The sequence below is a fragment of the Lonchura striata genome, chromosome 5 (assembly GCF_050655825.1).
Source record: "Lonchura striata isolate lonStrDom1 chromosome 5, ASM5065582v1, whole genome shotgun sequence".
Lineage (NCBI taxonomy): Eukaryota > Metazoa > Chordata > Aves > Passeriformes > Estrildidae > Lonchura > Lonchura striata.
The window spans coordinates 18940942-18966637 of record NC_140707.1 but is presented as its reverse complement, the minus strand read 5'-3'; the positions used below and the strand labels follow the sequence as shown (position 1 = coordinate 18966637).

General features: G+C 43.7%; 1 protein-coding gene and 1 long non-coding RNA gene across 3 annotated transcripts; one reads left to right on the top strand and one right to left on the bottom strand.

The window, feature by feature from the left end:
- Nucleotides 1–3463, bottom strand: LOC146767263 (uncharacterized). Its single transcript, XR_014955516.1, has 3 exons — nt 2770–3463; nt 1934–2005; nt 1–997 (listed from the first exon to the last, which is right to left on the bottom strand). It is a non-coding gene; the product is annotated as an uncharacterized LOC146767263 (long non-coding RNA).
- On the top strand, nt 3156–20324 carry FGF3 (fibroblast growth factor 3). Of its 2 annotated transcripts, none has more exons than XM_085579921.1 (4): nt 3156–3722; nt 7328–9712; nt 11602–11705; nt 14787–20324. In XM_085579921.1, exons 2-4 carry the CDS (start codon nt 9463–9465, stop codon nt 15117–15119), a joined length of 687 nt encoding a protein of 228 aa, XP_085436047.1. In that variant the 5' UTR covers nt 3156–3722; nt 7328–9462; the 3' UTR covers nt 15120–20324. The 2 variants fall into 2 exon arrangements, with proteins under 2 accessions (XP_085436047.1, XP_085436046.1); XM_085579920.1 differs by lacking the exon at nt 3156–3722 and adding an exon at nt 6537–7266 and having other exon boundaries at nt 9502–9712.
- Nucleotides 20325–25696: the final 5372 nt, after the last annotated feature.

The following is a 25696-nucleotide window of genomic DNA, read 5'->3' as shown; positions in this document are numbered from 1 at the left end:
AAGTACTCCAATGGTTATTTACAATAGGATTAATTTCATTCACATTGGAGAATACCTATTATGTTTCTTTAGTTTATGCCTAAGCAGCTGTCCAATTAAAGGGAATCGATCTTCTACAAAGCTTGTATCTGAGCATAGCACTGCCCACTGTGCAATAACTGCTTTGTACTTGAGAGAGAATATGCCATGCAACTCTGACCTAGAGAGATTTTGAGGCTTTTTTCACTGCTTTTTTATTAATCCTTCAATTTTTTAATAAATTATCTCATCAATCCACCATAACTGAGCATTCCCTCACAGTCCAGCCGGTCGAGAAAAGGGTTAAAAATTCTCTATCTCTGTCTTGATCTCTGCTGAAAATGGTGCACAGGAATGAAATGGTTGCCAATTTGTTTGCAATGCATTCTGACTGTACGGGAGTTCTTTTCTGCCTGACAGGCAGGTGAGATCAAAGTGGTGCAGGACAAAAGGGGCTCAGCAGTGATTTGTCAGGGGACGAAAGGCAGTCCTGTCTGGGAAAGTGGCTGTAGCCCAGAACGAGCCTTCAGATCACTAACAGACTAAAGAAATCATGGCATGAGAAAAAGTACAGCAAAAAAGGTTCAAAGGTCAGTTTTATTTGGTTTGGATTATTGGTGCCTCCTTTCAAATCAAAGAGCAAGAAGGGGGAAAAAAGAACAGGCTAATAACCTTTGTTATTGTCCAGGAAAAAAACTCTTTTGTACACATTGCTTGGGGATTGTCTGTAATTAAAATGCTGTTGTTAGATCCAGGACCTGATTCTGCAAAAGTTTTACTCATGTGAGTAACTCTCCATTGCATGAATAGTCTTGTGGGGTTGCTCACGTGAATAAAGATTACTCCCATGACAAAGAGCTTGCAAGTTCAGGCATTACACACGGGTAGGGGCCGCAGGTGTGTCTGTGTGTGTGTCTGTGTATCTGCTCAGTGGTGGGTGTCCTTCTTTCTGGGCAAAGAATAGATTTTAATGAGTGACCTGAAAAAAAAAATATATATACATTTAAAACCTCAAAATTTCAGACTGCATTCCGCTTCAGGAAAATTTGGGTGATTATAAAACCCACTGTTCTCTTTCAGTCCAGATGCTTGTCTGACAATAACTTCACTGATTTATCTCAGAGGAGCCCTGTGAATGAAAATTATCCAAAGAAATATCTCAGAAAAATAGTCCAAGATTCACTCTTGAGGTCTGATACAGGTATCAGTTTTTAAGGAGCAATGTTGCACTCAGATGTAGCTGGAGCACAACCCCAGGATCCTCATTCATAAATGAATGGACAAGGCACTCCTGAGATGAACAGGTGAAGGTGCCCTGGACCTCAGGTGAGGGGTCTGACTTCTTCACATTCCCATTTACTCTTTTCATACAATAAAATATTGGAATGGGGCAGGAGGGAAAAATGTTCCTGGGATAGGAACCTCAACTGGTCTGTGCAGGCAGTCAGTGGGTTTAGTGGTTAAGTGTTAATATCAGACGACAAGTGATTTCAGAAAAGAAAATAAACCTGAAAGTTTCCACAGACCCTTTTATCCTTCTTTTTTTTTTTTTTTTTTTTTTTTTTTTTTAATTTAATTTTTTTGAGGTGGTCTATTAAGGCCAAATGACTGGATTACCAAGAAGAGATTCATGGCAACAAACACCCTTTGGAGAAGGCACTGCTCAGACATAAAGACACAAAAGAACACAAATAAGTGCTGACTCTGCCTCCTGTAACTCACTAAAGAATGGATTCTGCCAGATGCATCAGTTCTTTTTAAGTGAGCCACAGGAAAAACTCTGCTCTGTACATACCTGCCAAAAAAAAGGCCTTAGTAAAGCTCTCTAAGATGCCACATTTATAGGATGCAACTCATCTGTCCTGGGAGTCTCCGATTTATTTTTTTCTTTCAGAAAAAAATCAATTTTACTTACCAGTCAGCCATCCCAGCTAGAGGAGCGAAAGCAGATCTTATATTTTTACTTATTTTCAGGAGAGTAGAACATCTGAAAGAAAACAGTGAAGGGGATTCAGATGTGGCAATGAGGTTTAGAGACATAAAAAATAATACTGGTCATTAGATCCTAGTTTTGTTGACCTGAGTTTATGAGCTTATGTTACTCAATTGCAAGGAAAGAGAGATTGCTGCCAAAGAAGCACTGGGAAAAACATCCATTAGAAATTCACTGGTGGCTTCCAGCACATGTGGGATACTGGCAGGACAAAGATTCCCCAGAGCTGAGACTTGTATGGACACCTGGGCTTCACCTGGAAGTTGGGGTCTGAGCACAGGTACCTGAGTCACAGCACTCAGCAGTGCTGCAGCTCTGCAACCTCCAGCAAAGAAAACGCTCTGACCTCTTTTATTGATCATCACACCACATCCCTTTCCCTCCAAAAAGCTGTGCTCCATGGGAAAATAGTCTGTTGGGGCTAAAAATCACTGATTCAAACCAGAGACTGCAAGTGGAGAGGAGCTGGGTAAAACCCTTCCCCTGTGGCTTTGCAGCACCAGCTTTGTCCGGGGCAGCCCTTAATCCATTTCTGTGTTGTCACCACTCAGAACTTGCATCTGCACTTTCCTTCTGAGGTATTCCAGGCACATTTTATTTATTTTGGATAATTTTGCTAATTTGGGTCACCACTTCTATAATATTTTTCTGAGGGCAGGGGAAATTGTAGAAGACTGTCTCAGATTAGAAAGTGCACTGAGATAACACACTATTCAATTATTGAAACTCCCTCTTTATGTTACAGGTGAAAAATATACCTTCAGTTCTAGCAGCTCAGGTGGCCAAATTGGGTTGAAACTAGAGACCCAAATTGTCTTATCTACCCCTTTCTTTCTTAGATGCACTGTCTTAGGTACAGGATATCTAGAACATAGTATGAATCCATTGATTAGTACCCTAATTAATGGAACTGCTATGAAAAAAAAAAATTTAAGTGCTGCAGAAGAGCACCAGAGGGACTGAGGCCACATCTGCTAACGTGGGGTACTCAGTGGCAGAACAGGACAGATGCATTCCTCCTTGTTGGCTTGGCTTGTTTTGAGGATTTAAGTAACAAGACTTCTGCTTTCACAAAATACAAAAAAAAAAAAAAAAATGAAGACAGGTAATATGTTTTTTTCTCAGCAGCTTATTTCCTCTACAGAGTTCCAGGTCTAGCAAGAGAGATTTTTATTCTCTCTGTGGGATTAAATGCCCACTTTGGGAGGGGTCTGTATCAAGTGGAGGCCACTTTTCTACTGGCTTGGCTAAGCCCTAGAGCCTGATCCCACATTCTCCTTGATTGCAGACCTTCTGGAGGGGAGCAAAATAACCCTGATTCTATCCCAAGCTTCTCCAGGTGTGTCCTGAGTGCCTCCCACCTGCCCCACAGAGGTGAAACAGAGAGGTCGTGGCCACTGTGTGAAACAAATAACCAGAGAGTCCTTGGGAACATGGGGACTGGAGATAAACTCACCTATTTGTACCCCCAGGAATTATTAATTGCTCCATTTTGTGTCCCACCCAAGCTCTGAGAGATAAATGCAGGGAGTACAAAAGGGAAAGATCCTTTCAGCTTATTCCCTCTTTGCACTGCACCTTTCCCTTTCACCATTGCTCTGTGGCATTCTGTTTTGTGTGGTGGAGGAACACACCTGGGATCATTCCCCTGTGACAAATGCCTCACCTCTTCCCCATGGGAAAAGAGGAATTCTTCTGAAATTCATCTAAGGTACTAACTTTATGTTTCTGTTGTTCTCTATGTCAGCTTTTTTTTCAATTTTAAAATCACATAACCTTTCCCTGCCTGTGTTTCTCCTGATTCCTTGGCCCCATTCCTTATCCCTGGAGATAGAAGTAGCTTTAAGACACTTTGCATTGTGGCCTTCTGAGGTCCACATATAACCATAGACGGGATTTTTGGGAAAGCCCCGGGCGTATGATGCAAATCTTGCCAAGTGGTCTTTCCAGAAGAGTTTAAAGGCAACAGCTGCTGATCCTCAGAGGGGAGGGGATCATTCCTGGCACCAGTTTTCTCTCCCCCAGGGACAAATGTCTAAGCATGTGGCATTTTCCTAAGGCAGCCACTTCCAGGTTTTATCCCTGCTGCTTGGGCACCCCATGCACAGACCTAGGCCTGACCCCTCTGCCTGTCATCTGATTTTGCAAAGTGTTGATCAGCCACAGCTTGGAGAAAGAGAGAGATCTTTTATCTTCTGGTAACCCAATTCCCAAAGATTTGCAAGGCTGAGTGAGATCATAACAAGCCTCTGATTGTGAAAGCAATGGGGGGATAAATTCTAAAAGTAGTAGGAGATTTATCTGAACAGCAGGTCCTTCAAGCACAAAGTGCAATTTCATCATGGATATGGGCTAGATATTTCTCCCAGGTACACCAGGCTCCTGTGTAAATCAGAAAAAACTCTGATTTCAAAAACACGTGCTGTGTTACCAAAAAAATAGGGATTAAAGTTTTTCCTGGCTATTAAATGTTTCAGGTTATTAAGTGAGGATTGAGATATCAAAGGTGTGAAGCAGGTATGCTAACATGGTCTCCAGGTTACCACCAAATTACATTTCTATTGTTTTTGCACTCCCTTTCTCCTCTTCTGGACTATCCCATATCTTTATGTTTGGTTATTTTCCTGGCTGCAGTTTACAGTTCTGCATGAGTCTGAATATCGCTATTGTAGCCTGCTTTGAGCCTGCCACAGATCTGTCCAAGCCACGTGACAGTCATCTAAACCTCACCATCACAGATTTTTCTCTGTTACATTTCTTCTACTGTTTCCTTTGTGTCTTGTGTTGAAAAGGAGTAAGCAACAGAGGGTAAAAAAATTGGTGTTTTTTCTCCTTTAATGTTGCTGCATTCATTGTTTTGAATATTTTAATTCAGTCAACCATTAAGAGATTATTAGAGCACAACAGAAAATAATTTTTTTAGTAATAAGATTGGGCCTGATCCAAATTCACTGGCATTAAAGAAAAGGCTCTTAGTGAATTCCATGGACTTTGAATGAAGGATTAATCCCTCGGTCCTCAGACAGAGAAACTCACCAACTTTGGTAGGAATTTAGTAGGAGTAAGGGATTTAGGTACTTGCATCTTGAAATATTAATAATGGCAAAAACAACAAAAATAGATCTCAATTATATAATGTTTTAACCAAAATACAAAAGATCAAAACTTGTAAACTAATTTACTGTCTTAAGGGCAATATAGCAATAGCTCACATAATATGTGTGGAATCAGCTGTGTCATCCTAATGACCTCAGATTGTTTGTTCATAAACTACAAAAAAAAGTTACTATAAAAGTGAAAATCATTTCATATGAGTGGATAAAGAGAAAAAATATTTCATGCCTTTTATGTGTTTAGCATTTCTTTTATAGCTTTCTTTACGTGTGCTTTCATTGGAAATTACCTATGTCTTATTTCCCCCACCTGGAAAAGCAACCTGAACTTCAGAAGCTGTGAATTTCCTCTCCAGAGCTTTCCTCCTGCACTCTGCCTGCATCCTGCTTTCTGGGAGCTACCAGTGTCCAATCCAACAAACAGCATTGTCTGCCCCTACAGAGCAGGGTACCGCGATGCTGTGTGGTCTGGAAAGTCATTTAAAAAAGATTATATTGTTCGCGGGGTGCAGAATAACCCCGCCAGGACAGAACAAAGGAAACAAAATATAGCCGAATTAAATCAATTGGATTTCAGGGGCTCTTCCCGGTGTCAGCAGGTGCGAGGGGACTGCAGCAGGGAGGAAAGCTCCTCTCGGAAGATGCCACTAGCACATCGCAAACACACCTCAGCAGCACCGCACCTGCTTTCTGTGGGACCTTCCCACGCTCCGCAGCCGAGCTGGGATGGATTTTTAATTAGAGAAGGAGAGCGGTTTTTTTTTTTTGGGGGTTTTGTTTTGTTTTGTTGTTTTTTGTTTTTTGTTTTTTTTTCTGCTGGGGGCTCCACCCACCGCCTCGGTATTTATTGCTCTACAAATTGTGACTTCCTTCTCTTTCGAATAACGGGCCGGTCGTAAATCAGTGCCGGGCGCGGAGGAGCAGCACATCCTGATTCACAGCCCCATCTCTGCAAGATGGGTGTTTGTAAAGTTTATTATAGCTTAAAGGTGGCTCTTTCAAAGTTTTGTCCATTTTTTTTTAATCTTTACGCTTAGGTAAATCTTAAATAAAATTGTATCTCATGAAGATCTTAGACGTTTATATCCGAATACATACACACACACACACACACACACACACACACACACACACACACATATATATATTCCTTCTCGGAGAGTAATTAGTTCAGAGTACCAGTGCTTCACATGCTTACAAGGCTAAAAATCTCTGTCTCAAATACTCTCTTTCACCTAATGGCTTTGCAGGAGAAACGCTGGGTTTGTGGCTGAACTGAGAGAAGCCTTCGAAATACCCCGTTAGCAAAAAAATAACAGAACCCTACCGCGTTCCATTTAACTTCACACACTTCGAGAGAATTAGAAGATCATTATCAGCCGTAATTCTGATTTAGTTACGTACGGTCTAGAGCCTCTTCTCCCCCCCCCCCCCCCCGCCCCCCCCCAACATGAAGTGACAGAGTGGAAGCGCTCTCTGATTATTACTTCGGAGCTACAAGGAGCTCTGGGGCATAATTAAAAATATTTCCAGAAAGACTCTGTAGACCACATCTGACATCGCAGCCCCTGTTAGAATCAGACCACATCAAAGGGACCCTTTTTGTTTTCAAAAATGGTCACCAGACAAACTTAACGTATACAAGAGTGGGCTTATGTTTTATTGTGGAGATGTCTGCGCAGAGCAGAACGACTTCGGCTGTTCGCTGCTCGGTGCTGCCCGAATGAGACGAGGTAGTTACGGCCCTTTGATATTTCCGTGGGGGTCGGGTTGGTTTCATTTGAAAGGGGGACCATTAATGATGGACCTGTGAGTGCTCCCCTCCCTTAACAAGCAGAATCCACATCGCTCGGGAAGCCTGGCTGCGGCAGATGCCCAGGGCGGAAAGATTTGTGGCTGATGGCGCTAATTATGAAAATGTGATCAAGATGGAAACAATTTGAGCAAAAGTCATTAGCGTGTTACTCTTCCACCCACTGGTCTTTGGGGTTTATTACTGCGGTGGGGGGTGGGAGGAGGATCTTGCGGGATTGCTGTGGGGTTTTTTTCAGAGCGCTAATGAAAATGCCCTGCGAATCCCGAAACGGAAAATGTCAAATGCACATCCACCGGGCGATGCACCAGGCTCAGGACAGAGCCGAGGTTTGCTCTTAAGAGATCGTTGTAATTACTGTCAGTAATTGTGTTTTATCTTCTCTTCCAGCGGTGCCGGTGAAAGCATCTTTCAGGAGACTCGTGGCACGTTAAGAGTTATTTCTCTGCTGCCACAGTTGTCTCGTAGCTTGTCAGAGGTTACGAGTCCCCAGGAGACGATTTACAGAGCATCCCCGGGAGGAAGGTTTTCCACAGAGGTTCTTCTTTTAGGAGAGACTGGAGGATTTGGCCCGCAAGCAACACCTCTGTCCCCTCAACCCATACACTCCAAAATCGGGGTCCTGCATGTTTAATATTTTTACTTGCATATACTGCTTTTTTAACTTCCAATAGATACGCTGGAACCACTTGACTGCCTGGCAGTGGCATTGTAGGAGAATAGCAATAAAGAATTAATTGTACAAACATTTATCATCCCCAGATCAAACTCTCCTTGTGAGGCTGGAGCTTAACTTGTGGAGAAGAAAAGGGGGAGGAAGGGTGGTAATGGCGGAGAGGGTGCTTGTGGGTTTTTTTGTGTGTTTCCTTTTATTCCAGACGACTGTATAATGAAAATCCTTTTAGCCTTGAAGAACTACTAAATATTAAGCACATCTTAAAACGGGGAGTAGCTTTCGAAACAGTTTCGTCCTCCTGCCATTCCTTTTAGGATAAGGTCGTACCCCTTCCCTTATTTTCCCGCTAGTAAAAGCTTCCCTTTTAAAACAAATCTTTAACGTGTAAGAAAATACTCCTGCTCTACATAGAAAGGTCTTTAAAAAAATTTATAGACCTCCTCATGTTCACCAGTTCCGGAAAAAAGAAATTATATTGATCAAGGGCAAACGCTTGAATTCTGACGTGACTCACTTCAAAGGTGTATTTTTGTGCCCTTCAAGCACATTAATACTAATTATCTCTCAAACACTTCCCCAAAACTCCTACTGCCTGTTTCAGATGCTAATCTAATTAACGAACTGCCTTTGAGGAGCACGCAGGGACGGCGTAATTCACGGAGCTGTTGAACCTTTTGCCTTCTTTTATATTTATTTATAGGTAGCTCCATCCTCTTTTGAAAGCGTAGGCAGTGGTGTGAAGCGACAGGGTAGCGAGGGCAGCTCCACGCCAGCTAATGAGACTTTCCAGGCACTTTCCAGGAGTCAAGGAAAAGGATTAGCTACGACTTCTTGCAAATGCACTCAGGGATGTACATCGGAACACTGGCCGGGACTTATTTTGTCTAAGTTAATTTGGGAATTATTAACTCGTGAAAGCTCTATCTAAACAACACCTATTAGTCCTAAACGTGAGCTGAATGATTCAGGAAAAGCAGTTGTTTGCTCTCCTCAAGGGGGCAGAGAGGGGGACACGCACACGCTGAGCGGACCCTGAGCACGAGCCGCGGGGGTGTTTTCTCCCCCCACCGCCTCCGGGGGAGCCGGACCCGCACCCCCTCCCTCCCTGCTCTTCCTTCAACGCGCTCACTCCCCAAAGCCACCTCCCGAAGATGCTTCCTTGGAGCATCACCCCCGCCTTCCCGGAGCGCGGGGGCTGCGCGGGGGGCTCCGCTCGGCGGAGGGTCCGCGGGGCGGGCGGCGGGCGCAGCCGGCCCCCGTGCGGGGGTGTGCGGTGTGCGCGGTGGCGGCGGGGAGGGAGAGAGAGAGAGAGAGATGCTGTGTAATTTTATCCACGCTGCACTCTGGGAGTTCACACGAGACTGATACCTTTTGCCTCTTCTGCTCTGTATCAATTGGTCGCAGATCGGGCTATTGTTGCAGGAAGCTCCTTTTATTTCTATGCTCCGTCGATCAACTATTTTCCCCACAGTCTCCTGCCGAAATTCAGCGGCTCCCTCCCTCTCTCCCTCCCTCCCTCTCTCTCTCTCCCTTTGACTCTGTCTCACGCATGCCGTCTGTCTATCTGGAAATCCAAGGAGAAGGCTGATCACGGCAGCTGTGTGTAACACAAACAGCTGGGACTCTTCGGTGGCCTTTGCCGATGTCTATTGATTTAAGTAAATCTGAGACAGATAAAAGGGCCACATCGAGGCTGATAAAATCTTGCCGATGCTGCACGGCTCGAAGCAGCGTGCGCTCGGCATCTCCGGAGTGCTGCTAGCAAGACGGCTTTAATGGGACCCCTGGTGCCACTCGCTGCGAGTCTCGCTCTCCCCAGCAGGCTAAGCGCTGCGGCCATCATGCCACAATGGTCATAATTTGGATCTTGTTCCTGACTCTGTTGCAGGAGCCGTGGTCCCCAGGGCGGGCCGCGGCCGTGCCCGAGGCCGCCGGAGCCGCGCCCCGGCCGCGCCGGGATGCGGGGGGACGCGGCGGCGTCTACGAGCACCTCGGGGGAGCGCCCCGGCGCAGGAAGCTCTACTGTGCCACCAAGTACCACCTCCAGATCCACCCCAGCGGCAGGATCAACGGCACCCTGGAGAAGAACAGCGCCTTCAGTGAGTACCGGGCTCACCGGACCGCGGCCCCCCGGCCTGGCTGGCGGGAATGGGGAATCCCTCGCCCGCACCAGCGGCTCGGCCCCGGCCCCGGCTCCGGCTCCGGCGGGCAGCGGCTGCTGGACGGGGCGGACGGAGCGGTGGCGAAGCCGCTCCCGCCGCCGCCGCTGCCCACCGGGGTGGCTGTGGCTCCTCGGCGGAGACCCGGGGCATCCCCCGGGCTCGGGGCTTTGGTCCCCTCCCCTCGCCTCCGCGTCCCAAGAGCCGCCCCGCTGGCTCCACCAGACGCGCAGCTCCCCTGTCCCGGGGCTGGCAGCACCCCCGGCTCTCGAAGCGGTCGGGAATTCCCGAGCCGAGCCGGGTCGCGATCCCCGCGGGGTAGGAGGAGACCCCCAAACCCCAAGGTTCCCCGACGGGGACCGCGAGCCTGCCCTGCGCAGCCCTGCCGAGCTGTCGTCACTCGGGCTCGCTGCGCCGGGGGTCAGCCCTGCCCATGCCCAGCCCGCCCGGCAGCCGGTGCCCGGGCACCTCCCAGGGCCGATCCCGGAGCCCTTCGGGGCTGCCCGCTTGTCCCCGTCCCCGTCCCGTCCCAGCTTGGCTCCCGCGGGGGGCTTAAGCCTCCGCCGGCTAAATCACATCTGTCCCCTGTGACATGTGCCGGGCAGCGGCGGTAATTAGGATGAAAGCGGATATGTTGGGAGTGAGGGGGTTTGTGCGAGGGCGGCAGGAGGGACGAGAGCGGGGCTCAGCACCGGGGGAGCCCCCGGCGCCCCCGCACCCAGCCCGGGCACGGCCCGGCCTCCGCCCCGGCCCCACTACCCCAGGATGCGTAAATCCCGCCTGGTGATGGCACACAGAGATAGGGAGACCTCAGGGGTCTGTCTGAAGTCCATAAAGGAAAACCACTATTTCCTAGAGAAACCCCCCCTCGCTGTCACGGCCCGGAGGAGGCATCCTTCAGCAGCGAACCGGTGCCTGATTCAAACCAGCTGTGCCAGACCCAGCCCAACTCTCCCAGAGCTCCCAGCAATCCAGCTCTGCACAGGGAATGAGACCCCAGCTCTGCCTTCAGGCTTTCCAAAAGGCAGCAGTAGGTTTGGGTGCCAGAGTCACTTCTTGCTTTCAAGCGCTCATAGAAAGTACAGAACCATCAGGCCATGGCTGGAGAACTGAGAGCAGGGTTTGAGCGAGCCTGATGGAGAGTCATGCACATACAACAGCATCCACCGAGTCATTTGTGCCTCCATCATTGTCCTGGCACCTTTGGCTGGACATTTGGGCAGGTGCTGCACTGGCCTTGCCTGTGACACTTCTCGTGTTGCAGGATCCCATCTTGGCCTGAAAATATTCTCCCTTTTAATTTGTCTCAGACAGTCACACAGTTCTTGTCTGGAGGGCAGCATTGACTTCCTAAATCTCAAGTCCCTTTCATGATTATGCACCTGGCTCTAAAATGAAGTGGCCTTGCTCTGGTTCACCCTCTGGAAACCTCAGCAAGGGCTTTGTCCTGAAATGGGCAGCTTTGTGATTGACTTCAATAAGTCAAGAGCTCTTATGTTCCTAATCATTAAAGAGGATTTAAAGTTTTTGATACACATATAGGATTAAGTGAACCTCTAGTTCAGTGTCAGATCTTTTTCATTTTTGAAAGAGTTCAATCTCAATCAGACATCTTAAGGTGTCTTGTTCACCTTGTCTCGAACAGTTCTCGCATCATCCTTGCTTTGTATTGTTTCAAATAATAATAATAATTTCATTCACGTGATTGCCCTGTTTCTTATGTTAGCAAGTGGTAGCTGTGAGATCACACTCCTCAGGTAAGCAGCCATGCAAATGTATCTCAAAAAATTATACCTGAGCAATAACACATCTCCTAATTCTGTTTCAAGGTATTCTGGAAATAACTGCTGTGGATGTTGGAATCGTTGCCATCAAGGGCCTGTTCTCTGGTAGATACCTGGCCATGAACAAGAGGGGCAGACTGTATGCATCAGTAAGTTTTACTGAAGCCTGGCATGTGCCTATCATTTCCTGTGGGGGGAACAGGTCTAGTGTGGAGCAATGATTTCTTATAAATCTACATTTCTAGAGAAGAGTAAAGTTAAAAGAGGTTTTTGCCTGGAATTCTTACGGGCAACCAATCAGTATATTCTTAAAAGTGGGGAAAAAACTGTGTTCTTACCTTCTTACTGCCTGGACAGCCACAGGTTTGTGGAATGTCAGAATTGTCCATATTTTATATGGATTTTTGATGCCAGCAGAGACATGTCAGGTAAAGAGTATCCACAATTAACTGAGCATTGATGCTACAGGAAAGCAGCCTCCTGATGGGAGTTCCTTTGCACAAAGCTTATGGCTGGGCAGTGGAAGAAATTGCAGTACTAAAAGGCAGAGCTGTGCAAGGAAAGTAAAAAGGAGAAGGTGCAAGAAGATAAAGGTGAAAATAAAAACTGTGTTTTATTCCTTTGACCTAATTTTTTTCCTTGATCTGTGAGATAAAATCTGGGGTGTCCTAATATGAGTGGGAGCCTTGCCTTCTCAGCCCAGACAGTATTTCCCCTGAGTGAATAAAATACTTCAGCTTAGACTTCTTCACACTCAGGGACATACCAGGGCATGTTGTCAGCGTGTACCATACACAGTATCTCCCTACTTGAATTTCTTCCACTATCTTTGATTACATCCCAGCAATCTTTTGATCTCTCACTGCAGGACAGTCAAACTGTTCAGTTTCCCCATGAATCCTGGGGCATGGAAGCAGGTTTGAAGAGGGGAAAATATGGCTGATGTGAAATTTGCTCCCTCCTAGATGTCATTAGATGTAAATCTGTTGATCTGAGCACCAGGACATAGCCTTGGGAGATGTGATCTTTTCCCATGATGAACCCAGCCTAGGTGACACAATAAACTCTGTCCCTCCCCAGGCTGACACCTTTAGCTCCAGCTTTTCAGAAGTGTTTGGGCAGGGCTTACGACCCAGTTTCTCTAATGTGCCTGACATGATGCTCACTGATTAAGGAGTCTGTATGTAAAGATGAGGGTTTTTTGCTATTGCTGAGAACAACACTACAAATTATTTTGGCAAATGAAAATGCAGCTGAAGAGGAATAAGGGCATGGTAACTGTGCTTGCCAAAGTTAAGGCTGCCCAGTTGTATGTTTCTGGTTAATATTCTGATTGAAATGGGTATATTTTTCAATGGACCTCCTCCATCAATTCAGAGACAGCATATGCCCCAAAGAAATTATTTGAAAGTATGATTTCTTCAATTTTTTCTCATCTTTCTTTCTTTCTTCTTCAAAATTGGGGTTTTTCCCTTCAGATGACTTACACTGAATTAAAATAAGACTAAACAAATTCTGAGCTAAAAGCTCCTCTCCTAAAGTGCAGAAAAGCCAGGAGCAGGATAGCTCCTTTTCTCCTGGACTTCCCTTTCTGGTGCTAGGAGCATCAGGTCATCTGATTGTTCATTCTCTGGTTTGTTCATCTGTCACGTGCCAAAGAATATCAGCCATGGAAGGTTTCTGCATAACTTGAAAAGATAATTTGTCCCCTTTCAGCTCAAATTTGGGAGAGACTGATTCAGACTAGTGTTTCAGAGCTGGAGGGGCAATCCAGGGAATGCTATTCCACTCCAGCTTTTTTCACAGGAACAGGAAGGGATGAGCTCAAGAGAAATTCCTGTCTTTGCTTGCCTGTCCAACAACTTCACTGATATCTCTAGCCCAAGACCCTGTGCAAGGCCCCTGTTTAAAAAACCTAACTAATTCAGGGATAATTATCCAGGGAGCATTTTATGAAATGGTATTGGAATAACTCCATTATCCCTCAGTTCACCCATTTCCTCATGCCAACAGATGGGTTTGTTGAGCCTGCAGAATTCCTTCGTGCCCTTGGCAGATTGTGATAATCCTCTGGATTTATCCTATATGATAAACCCTCCCCAGCCAGAAAGGAAGCAGGCAGCAGGACAAATCCACCTACATCTGGTGGCTGTGTGGGCTCCAGCACACAACATCTGAAAATCTTGTCCTTGCAAGGAAGGGCGCTTCCGTTGCACAGCTGGGAAGCCAGGACATGTGGTATCTTTTAAAATCTTGTTAAACACCCATCAGTGTTTCTGGGGAGTGAACAGCACTAAAGACAAGCTGCTTATAGGGTCTAGGTCTTTTCTGGCCTCAGCCTGGCTACCTGTGCCCTTTCCACACCCTCCAGACAATGAAAAATAAAAAACCATGGTGGTAGTTCCCTTCTGCCTCTGTGCTTCACACATTTTAGATCCTGAAATCTTAATCCCACTGGTGGAGTAAGAATGGGTTTGGAGTTAAGGGAAGATGGACAGTGTGGGAGGTCCTTTGTCTGTGCTGGTTCTCCTGCTCCCAGGGAGGGGGAAGGGTTTCCTCATGCCAGGCTTTTGCAGAGAGGTCTCCCAGTCAAGGAGCAGGTGAAAATGGGCAATTTTGGACAGATCATGTGAAGTGTGAGCAATTGGGATGCATGCCTATTGTACCTTACAGTTTGTGATAAAGGAGCAGCCTGGCATTTTGGAGGAGAACACAGGTAGGTAGAGTGTGCTTTCATTTTGTTATGCTGACAAAGATGCTCCATAAAGTTGTGTTTTACTGCTCAAATATCCAGTCTGAACTGGATGTAACAGTCTGCAAGTTTACCTAATGACTAATACGCAAATTGAAGAGACACATTTTACATTACACTGTGGGATTTTACCTTTTCAATAGATGGCAGAGGTTGATAGGCAGCAATTAAATAATCTGTCCACTTTCACAGCTGCATTAAGCTGATAAGCACAAAAAAAAAAAAAAATACAGCTGAACAATCAGCAGAGCTATTCACTCCTATTCACATGCCATCTTGGTTTTTGGTTTGGTTTTGAAGCTGCTTCCTGGGGTCTCTGGAGCACAGAGTGTGCTCACACTGCTGATGGGAGCACCTTGCTCAGGCTCAGTGCTTCCCTCCTGCCTTCTGTGCTTTTCTTACCAAGTGTGTCGCTGTCCTTGTCCTAAAACTGAGGAGAGTCTGGCTTAAGATTTTTTTTCCCACGTTTCCTTCCCAGGAGAGCTACAACTCTGAGTGTGAGTTCGTGGAGAGGATCCACGAGCTAGGTTACAACACCTATGCCTCCCGCCTGTACCGGACTGTGCCCAGCAGGGCGGGCACCAAGCGCAAAGCCAGCGCCGAGAGACTCTGGTACGTCTCCATCAACGGCAAAGGACGACCCAGGAGGGGCTTTAAAACCCGCAGGACACAGAAATCCTCTCTCTTTCTGCCCAGAGTGCTGGACAACAAAGACCATGAGATGGTCCGGCTGTTCCACAGCAGTGCGAAATACTGGGAGAGTCTCCTGAAGGCCCCGAGCAGGAACCAGCGCAGGAGAAGAGGACACTGACAGGGTGGGGGAGCTCGTGGTGGGGCTGGGAGGGACTGAGAGCCTTCAAAAAGCTACTAAAAGAACTAACAGCTGTGATTGTGCAAGAGGCATTGACAGTGACAGGTTTTATACGCTGTGTGATAGAGCCAAAAACCACATCTCTTGCTTTTAGCTGTTGTAGGATTGTTACCTGTGGGGAAAGAGATGGGAGGTAAACTGAGGCACATTCAAAGGTGAATTAGCTGGATGTAATAACTTTGCAATGACTTTCATGTTTTCTTTGCTTAAAAAAAAACTCAAGTATTTTCATTCTAACTTGCCATAGGCTGTTATCTCAGCCCTCCCAGACCATATGGATATTTAACACTTAACAAATTTATATCCACAGAGAAAGTATAGTGCTTTCATGGCTCTTCTGGCCATGAGAGGCTACATTCTTATTTTTACATAATACAGGAGTGAGAAAACTGGTGGTTTGTATCTTTTAATTTACATATATTTATTTTTATTTTATGACCACCCATTATCAATTATACTTTTTCCAAGACTGTCCAAGAAAAGTAAGATTTTCAGCTACTTCAAACACTTCAGTAGACCTACACATTACCAGATCCTTGATTTTGTTAATTTAGAACTCCAAGATGCCTCATCTTGTTATTTAAATAAATGAATGGTGGTAAAGTGGCATTTGCATTGGTCAGGCTTTGGCAGTATAAATCTGTTTACCAACAGATGAATCCTCTCTTAGAATAGGTCTCAAATGTGATATGAGAGTAGGTTTGGCTTGGATATTGGGAAGGAATTGTTCCCTGTGAGAGTGGCGAGGCCCTGGTTGCCCAGAGAAGCTGTGGCTGCCCCATATCTGGAAGTGTCCAAGGACAGGTTGGAGGGGGCTTGGAGCAACCTGGGATGGTGGAAGGTGTCCCTGGCCATGGCAGGGGGTGTAATGGGATGAGATTTAACGTCCCTTCCAACCCAAACCATCCCATGATTCTATGATTTTTCTGCTGTGATTCTTCTTCTGCAAAGTTAACTTCTGCAAAGCCGAGGTGAGTCCCCATCAGAGATTCAATTTTGAGCGATTTTAAGCTTTAAGCATTTTTCTTGGTATCCAGGAGATGACAGAGCAGTACAAAGATTGAGATGTGCTTGACAAGCACAAATAATGGTCGTTTCAGTGGGTTTTGGCCTTGTGCTCTTCATTTCCCAGAACTAGGCCCTGATAGTGGAGAGCTGGAGAAAAGAAAGATCCACACTGAAATAAACGCTCCATCTGAATTTAAGAAAAGATCTGTAAGTTAAATCTGACATTACATAGAAACAGACAGATGTGAATCCCGTTTCTGGTCATATTAAGAAAAAAGGTCTTCTTGTGGGGTGCTTTTGAATTTAAATGTGCTCCTTTTAAACTAGGTGTGGAAAAATTTTCCTTTCACATGGAGGTGAAATCTGTGAGAGTGAGATGAGTCCACAGAATAAGGTGACCAAGCCTAGGTTTAGCACTGCTTATATCCCCATAAAGGTAAAACCAGAAAGGTGTTTTTATACTAAATAATGTGTTCCATTCCTTCAACCCTCCTACCTTTTCTGTAATATTCTAACAAAGGAGAAAACTATGTTTCAATAAGAAAGTCAAATTCCTTGATCTCCATTCTTTATATTGAAATAATGTAAAAAGACCCTTAAATGAGGTACATTAAATAATGGTGCACACAGAACAGACCTAGGTTTAAAGAAGAACAGGGAAAACAATGACCATCATTCCCAAATTTTCCTGCTTTTACAAAACAACAAAAAAAATAGTAATGAAATCTTCATGGAGTTAACCAGGCAGCCTCATGTCAGGAGTCACTGTGCTAGGAGGGGACAGGGAGACTGAAAAGGAAGCAGAAGAACTCAGGTTTTCTCTTTGTTCACTGTCCTGTCAACTACACAGGGCCCAAACTGCTGCAGAATCCAAGGTGCCCTCTGAAAGTGTCAGCAAGCCCAACTGGCAAGAAAAGATCCCATACAGCTGAAGGCTGAGAGACACTGTTTCTTTCCCTCAGGCCTAATTTCTAAATAAATAATAAAATATATTTCTTTTGACTGCTTTCAGACTTGCTTGACCTCAACTTGTAGCAAAACCAAGATCCATTCTCAGCTTTCTCTCCCCTAAAATTGCTGTTGTAAAGTTGATGACTACTGTCTGCTTCAGATATTTTTGATAGACCTGATGGTCTGAAGAAAATGAACAAACTCATGTTTCCCATGACACAAAGATGCAGCTTCACCCCTGCTCCAAGTCCATTTCCTATCAAACATTTGCTCTTCACTCCCAGCATTTCTTTTTTTGTGCAGGTTGTATCTCTTGCTTTGCTGCGCCTCTGTTGTTATCAATTTTTCCTCTTGTTCTTTTTTCCTGCCTTTCTCTTCCTTTATGGCCCAGCTCCCTGCCATAAAGGATAAGCAGGTAACTGCTGTGGGTGATACAGGAATATCACTAATGACAAAACACCTGCCTTTGTTTAGAGCTGTATTTCATGCTTGTAGGAATATTGTTTTAACCGTTTTCCCATAGGAAATCACAATGAAGTTAAACTCACAATGTGAATTAAATTCTTATTTCAGTGTTACTTTTTGTCCCAACAAAGCCTAAAATACTAACACTGAAAAAGAAAGGAGAGGGGAGACAAAAGTGAAAATTATTAACTCATTGGACACAATGGCATTTTAACTACTGTAGGTAAGTGATGATTTTCACATCAACCTAAAACAATTTCATCCGCATTCTTAGGATTTTTCTTTGCTCGGTCTCATCGCAGCAATTCAAAGGAGATGGCTTTGGGATTTGGCTTATTTTTTTTTTTTCTATCTTTTAAGAAATATTAATGTTCTTGTTGAAATGCTTTTCATTACAGACATTCATTGCTTAATATTCTTTTAGCAACCTTGAATTCCACAGTTCCCAGACAGTTACAGGTGGAAATCCCATTCATTATAATGATCCCAGTTGTATTCTATATCCCATTTTATTTATTTAGACCAGAAACATAGTGGATACCTTACAGGAGGAAGTAGATCTGAGCTACTTTCTCCTTAGGATTAAAGCATCAAGATGTGTCTCCTCTCTTAAAAGTTCCTTGAGTGAATCTCCACCTTTCCATTTTATAGGCTGTTACCAGGATTTATTTTCTTTTGTGTTTTTTGAGGAAGGTGTAAACTTTACCCCTTTGGGGACTCCAGAGTTTCTGCAAACTTCACATCCTCCAGAGCACAAAGCTATTGCTGCTCTCACCCTGGAGCCAGGAGAGGATGCTCACCACAAATTCATTCATTGCCTTCTCCTGGGCTGCCTGCTCTGCATGACCCTGCTTGTGGAGGGAGCTTGATCCTTGGACCCTCCGGGGCTCACATCCATCAACCTGCCTGTGATTCAGTGATTCGCTGTACTTAATCCAAACTGATTATCAGCTCGTTCTCACCTTTGGATGTTCAGATTCCTGCTGTGCATTTTGGAGTCCAGCTCCCTCTCCCAACCCCTCCGACTTCTCTCCATTCACAAATACTGTTCAGTTTGGGATCAGTAGTTCTCCTGCCCAATCTAACAATCTGGTGTACTAACTTTCTGTTGTCTGCTTTAAAATCACTTATTGCACCTTCAGTAGAGTTGCCCAACTGGCAGGTGTGAACAAGAATGGAGCAGCTGGTGTATGTGCTTCCAAAATTTACCTTTTCAGGTTGCTCTTCTGCATCATCTCTTTCCCACTCTCTTTTCTTCATTCCCTCCTCCCCCTGGCAAAAGTCTTTCAATTGGTGCCATTTCTAGCAGTTGTAGAACAATTTCCTCAGAGTTTTGCGCTTTTAAAAACATTTTTCTGTAGAAATTGTACAAATTATGCTTTTTTTTTTTACTTTCCCACTCACTGACACATTACTTAAACATCGTCTTTTCATGAGCAGAGGACAATGAATTGAGGGGTTTTGGCAAATTTTTCATTTACTTACTTCCAGACAGAAGACACACAGCCTGTCTTGATTTCTGTCTGGAGCAGATTTTTTAGTTCCTTTAAGCCTTGCTCTAGCCCATCATAGCTCTGTTCATCAGCCTCATGTCAAATATCCTGGTCTTTGGTGATTGTGTTGGGACTTCTGTGGCTTCATAAAAAGCAAGAGCTGTTCTTGAAACATGAACAGCTCCCTCATACCAAAGAACTAAGCCACAAGGCAGAATTGTTTCCAAATTTACTAACACCTTTTTTTCTCCACTTTCTAAGCATGGATTTCCCTTCTCTTTGAGCATCATTGATTTGCCATCCAGAGATTATATTCTAGCAATTCTGTGAGATTTCTGGCTCTTTGTTTCACCACTTTATAGAGGTCTGATATTGGTTTCTACAAGCCCTGCTTCCATTTCCTGTTTGCCTCAGCAAGAGCAGCAGTGAAATCCATTTGTATTTGGAAACTGTTTCACAGTTATTCCCCCAGCATGTAGAAGAGGGCCTGGTGACATTTCTCAAGATAATCTTATTTAATTACAAAGAACGTACAAATCTGTTTTTCTCAGTCACCACAAGCATGAAAATAATGCTAGAGGGGATGTTTTGTTCATACTCTTTTAACAGCACTAAACAGCCCCAAAAACCCTCTCTGTTTCCAGTCCTTTTGTGAGCTCCTGGATTTCCTGCTTTGCTTCCTGGCATTTCCACTTTCTTCTCTGCTTTTCTTCCACAGAGGAACAACCCTCTGGGAAACAATAGGCAGAGAAATCCCTTTGGCCACACGTGTCTTCCCTTTGGATACTTGCATGGGGCTGATGGTGGAATGGGGCTGGTGTTAGTTCAACTATTCAGTGGACAAGGCTTAAGTGTGTCCTATAATTGTCTGAATCAAGGATGTGGTTACACGCCCAGCTTTCAGAAGGTTTTCTCCCATCCGGAGCAGCTCAGGATGAAAAAAATCTGCACAACAAAGCTGTTACAACAGCTGATATTTACCATCGATACACAGCCTCATCTCTAAATATGAACTCAGAGGAGCAGAAAAGTAAATATATTAAAATTTTAGTCAGGAAAGGAAATATATGAGATATCACAGAAAAATGCCTTTGAAAAATGTCTCTTTGAGTTGCATTGAATACCTTCCCCCTGAATACCCAGCCACCACTTAGCACTGACATCCAAAATCTCCTTTAGACCTAAACAATAACCTCAGAAAATAAAGCTGTTAACAACAACAATGAAAACTTTGAGTCTTAGTGCTTATTTGTATTGATACAAAACACAAGATTCTTCACACTTGGATGCCTGTGTATCTCATAGATAATGGAATTTTCCTCTGGAAAAAATGTATTACATTAAAAATCAGGAATCCTTTTTCTGCCTCAAAAGCTGAGGGAAGAGCACTAAAAGAGAGAAGTTTGCAATGTACCTCCCCAGAAATTAATACAGACAAATTAAGCCAAACCTTTCTAAGGTTAGTCGTAACAAAATCACTGATTGCCACATTGATACAGCAAAGACATTTACACCTTTGGACTCAAAACAAATGAGATTCCACATAACTTTACACTCCTGGAATTGAAATACTTCAATATTAATTTCAATATTAATTACCAGTAACATGCTGAAGGCCTTGTAAAGGGAGGCATTCAGTTAGAACAGCTGTTTTTGTATTATTGATGTGCAGATTTGTTTTTTTAAGAACCAAAGGATATCAGCTTATTACTCTGCCAAAAAGATTTTGATAGGAACTGCTGAGATCTGTCTTACCAAAATAATCTGTGCACAGAGGGACCTTACTTACAGCACTTCTTCTCCTTCTTGGAATGCAAAATATTTTTCTTGGTAATAAATATAGCATCTTTCTACTGGCCACAAAATAAGTATCTTTTAACAGGAAAATATACCAGCAAAAAGCCTTTCCAGCCCAAACTATTCCATGGTTCTCTGTGGAGAGGTAAGGCAGAGGGGAAGGATGCCAACCTGTCAAAACCAGGAGACTACAAAGGGCATCTCCTCATGAGTCAGATCCTGACAGATATTCCTGAATCTTCTGGAGCTGAACAAGAGGATGTGAAATGTCCTCAATCACCCTTGGTTACTTCTGGTCTCCTCTGCTGTACAGATCTTTAGGGACAGAAGAATTCTTGGTTTTCCTCTGTTCCATTAATGGAATTTTTAAAAATTATCATGGATTCCTGGCTGCTGCCAGGGGGGTTTTTCCAAACAGTGAATTCCTTGGTTTGTCCCCAGGAAAAAGTGTTGCAAGTGTGGAGATAAGCAACGTGAGGGAGGTCTCCTCCTTTGTGGTTGTTTCTCATGTTTTTCACTTGCTGGTATGTGGGAAATGAATTTGTAGAAAATTTTCAAAGTTTGATAGAAAGCTTATATAGTATGTATTTGTATACAAACTTTAATATAAGTGAATTATAACATCTGTATTGTCTTACCCTTCACATGAAACTGAAAATGGAACAAAAGTTTTTACAACACCTCTCAATTGTCCCATCTCTGGGTCAGAAAAGGGCTGAATCCAACACTGGTACACAGCCTGAGAAGGCACCTGGCATGGGAAATGGGAGTTGTCACCCATATCCATGATGTGGACACAGCCATTAAACACAAACTGACCTGAGGGAGAAAACATTGCCAGCTGCAAATGTCCCTTTTTTTGTTGTGGCCATTAAGATGACAGCAAAGATAAGTGACTAGCTTCTAAAATATGAAAAAAATTGACTCCAAAATACTTCATTAATAAAAACAGACAAAAATATCTAGGTGTAAAAATTTGACTTATTTTTCTCCAATTTTAGGCCAATTTTTTTTTTTTTTTTTTTGGTAAGGACAAGGTGCCTTGCATTTTGGATGTGATCAGGAGGGAGCATTATCCATAAGGATGATGTTGGAAAAGTTTATTTCAGCAGCATGAATTAGCAAAGCAGAGGGAAAAAGAGAGTGAGAATATGTATGAAACCCTATGGAAATTTTGGAAACTTGCTCTCCTGTGAGAACTAAGTGATACAACAAAACTGAATAGCCTGGATAAGGTAGCAGTACTTTAGCCCACATATCTGCCTCCTCTTCTATTAAAGATTTGCTCTCTTCCTCTTTGGATTTTCAGAGGTGAAACCCTTTCCATAGGGAGAAAATGCATTGAACTGATTGATCTTCATTTATTTTTAAAGCTATCCTAAACAGTCCTTTGAAGTTTGCAAGTTCAAATGTCTCCTGTTTCCTTTTGGAAGGTTTGAAGGATTTGGGAAGGTGAACAAGCAGATCTATAATTACAGAGCAGTTGATGGTAACTGCCCTCCTTTGTGAGCATTCTGGGGCCACCTCCAAATTTAGATGCTGAAGATAACTGTTCCATTTTAGTCCTGCAATAGTTCAGATGCCACCACTGCATAGCAGAAGGGAAGCCTTTCTAAAATCCAGGGAAGATCCCCATTTTGGCACAAAATATCAGGGGTTTTGTTCAAGGTCTTCACTTTATGGGGTAAAGAAAATACTTCCTTTTCCCACAGCATCAATCCTAAATGCTGTGGTGCCTTTATTACTTCCTTTTCCCACAGCATCAATCCTAAATGCTGTGGTGCCTTTATTGCTGAAATGTGTGGATTTGAAGAACACTGAGGAGAACTGTGAGGAGAATTTAGAGACATCCTGGTGCTAATGCAAATGTAAGAAATGCAGGATAGTGGGGGTGGCTGCAGAGCTCCTGGAGGATCCAGCCCCCTGTGGGATGTCCAGTTCTACCAGCTTGGAAATATCTCTGGCACCAGCTGCTTGATTTGCAAATTTTTGTCTTAAAAGAAACAAGACTAGGTCTGATAGTGTCTGAATATCACAATATTTTGAGCCAAATGTCTGTTTTGTTTGGAAATACTATTTTTTTTTTTTTTCATTTGGAAATAATCTTCTGTTAGAAGTACTTCATGTAGGTTTGGTTATTCTGTCCAACGATGCATCATCCATGATAACCAGACAATAGTTTCCCTTAGATCAATTCTTATCTTTAGAAATTACTCCTTGTATGAATTTTGGAGGGAGAAATGGGTTCATTCACCAAGTGTGACCATAATTCAATGCCTTTAGATGCTTCATTAAGAAAGAATTGGCAGCAGGTCACGGCTCCATCTTCCTTTTGTGTTTCCTTGAGGAAAAGCCACACAAATGTTACTTTAGGAAGCCAGAAATTATCTAGTCTGAAAGAAGTCCCCTGGGACAGTGTCCCTAGAGGATAGGTGACACACAGTGCTGGGCACAGCATAGCTGTGGTGTGACCCTGCATGCCTGGTTTGCACTGCAGACATCAGAGGCTCACAGGCATGTGTTGCTCAGACTGTGAAACCAACTTAAAATTATTCTTAAATCCTTAGACATTTTTTCATGGCAACATGGGTCTAAAACTACAGCAGCAGAAACTGAGTTTATTTGTGTCCCATAGCCTGTCTCCTCCAAGTATCTGTTACACATTTTCAGTAGTGCATATGGAAAGAAAGCCCTCAGGATCAGATTAACTCTTTCTTTCCCCAGTTCTGAATGAAGAATGAAGCTGTATTTCAAGTTCTTTACTGTTCAAAAATAGCCATGAAAACTGAGATTATCTATTGTCTTTGATGGTAAAACAAAAGTCTTCAGAAAGGAGTCACAGATGTCTAACAAGACCTTAGAGAGGTTAGACAAGAGTTTGCTTTCTTGATAAATCTTGGAGACAATCTAAATAAATAATAAAATATATTCCATGACAATAACATGCTGGTTAAACAAAGGAATTATTATTCTTTATTTTAGAAACTAATGAAGGATTTGGTAAAAAAGCTATGGAAAGACTGAAAGACACTTTGTGCCTCTCTTCCATGCAAAATTGGTAAAGCAGAATAAGAAAGGAGACGTGGACAGGTAAAAATGCAAAGAGAGAGAAGAAAAATACTCTTACACCTTGAGCAGCTCTTGTAGGGCCATTTCCTCCATGAGGCTGATGGAGGAGAAAGAAGAAAAGAAGCAGAGGCAGGTGGGGAAGAAAACAGAGAATCAGTTTGTTAAACTGGAGAGCTCTGCCAGGTGAAGGCCGGTGGGTTTTTATTCTGCACACACTTGCAGGACTAAAGCACTTTATCTGAGACAAACAAAATGCATCTTCTCACACTGATGACATCATCCACTTGTCAGTGTGACTCTTCAATTTCACTGATTTATGAAACAAACTTGTAGCTTCTATTTGGCCATATGGTGGTAGCAAAACAGGGATGTATTTAGTGGATGCAAACCCATGTTTTCAGCTTTGGGTGCACGTGTGCTTGTACTTGGAGGCACCACAGGAAGGGAAGTTCATGGTATCCCAGGAAACGATGGGATGAGGCTCTTGGAGCCCATCATGGCAGCCTGGGCAGGATCCCAGGGCAGCTCTGCAGGTGCTGGAGGGAGCAGGAGCTGCCACAGATCTGCACAGGCTCCACAGTGCTGGTGAGGAACTAAAATTAACCAGAATAAACCAAATGCTAAGACAAGAACAAAGGTTTCTCCCATCTCCCCCGGGCACCATGACTGTGCAGGAGTCAGGGCAATAGAACCAGGATTACATTTCAGGATCTGGCTCAGCTCTACAACCCCGCTGTATTTCAGCTGCTCTTCACTCTTAGTGGTAGCACAAGGCAGCATTTTCAAATAATTCTGCATCTCAGAGAGAAGATTTCTTGCTCCTGCAAAGCTACAAACATGTCAACATTTCCAGGACTACTGGGGCTATGTGAGATTTCTTTCTCCTTTTTGCTTCCAACTAATGCAAAGGTAGGTCTCTCCCTTTCTGAGTGATTTTTGTGCAAATCTTTGCATAGCTTCAGTACACTTGTGAGAGGGGAAATAGTTTTGAGCCAACTGAATTAATTGCAAATTGATTTAATGGGTTCAGCCGCTGAATCTGAGTAACCAGGATTTTGAATAACTGAGATACTTTTCAGTGTAAGCAATAAATGCCAGGGATAGAACTGTATTATAGGCAACAGAGACTATGACTGAGCTTTGGATAATCAAGATTCTACTTTGTATCATGTATACTTTGGCAGCAGCTGATTCCTGTAGGAATAAGAAAGAAAGAACATGTGCAAACTGCAGCATGACACTACCACTGTGACCTCATCAACTTCAAGATCATAATTAGAAAATCCTTCAGCTTTTTTTTTTTTGTTGCCTGGTTACACATGGGTTGTTAAGATTTATTACAATCATTGCTAGAGAACACCTGCTAAATGTCAAAAGATTCCTGGGAATCTTCAAGTGTTTTGCTAAGGTAAAACTGTACCTTTTACACAGCTTTTGAGAATTCAGCCTGATGGAATACAGTCCAGTTTCCACTGACTCAGGGTATTTTATGATTTTAATTCTATGATTTGATCATTCCCTAAAGCAGAAACAACCATGAGTGGTATTAAAACATATTTGCCCTCCAGACAAACTTGCCACTGTCTGAAATGATCCATTTTTCTTACCTGGGATTCTTCATATATTTTATACTCTAAGTAAGGACCAGATCCTTGGCTGAAGTCAGCTGGTATTGCTGTAAAGGACTTGCTGAAGCTGAGCACTTAACTCGGTGCCTAAGCACTGTCTAAATGT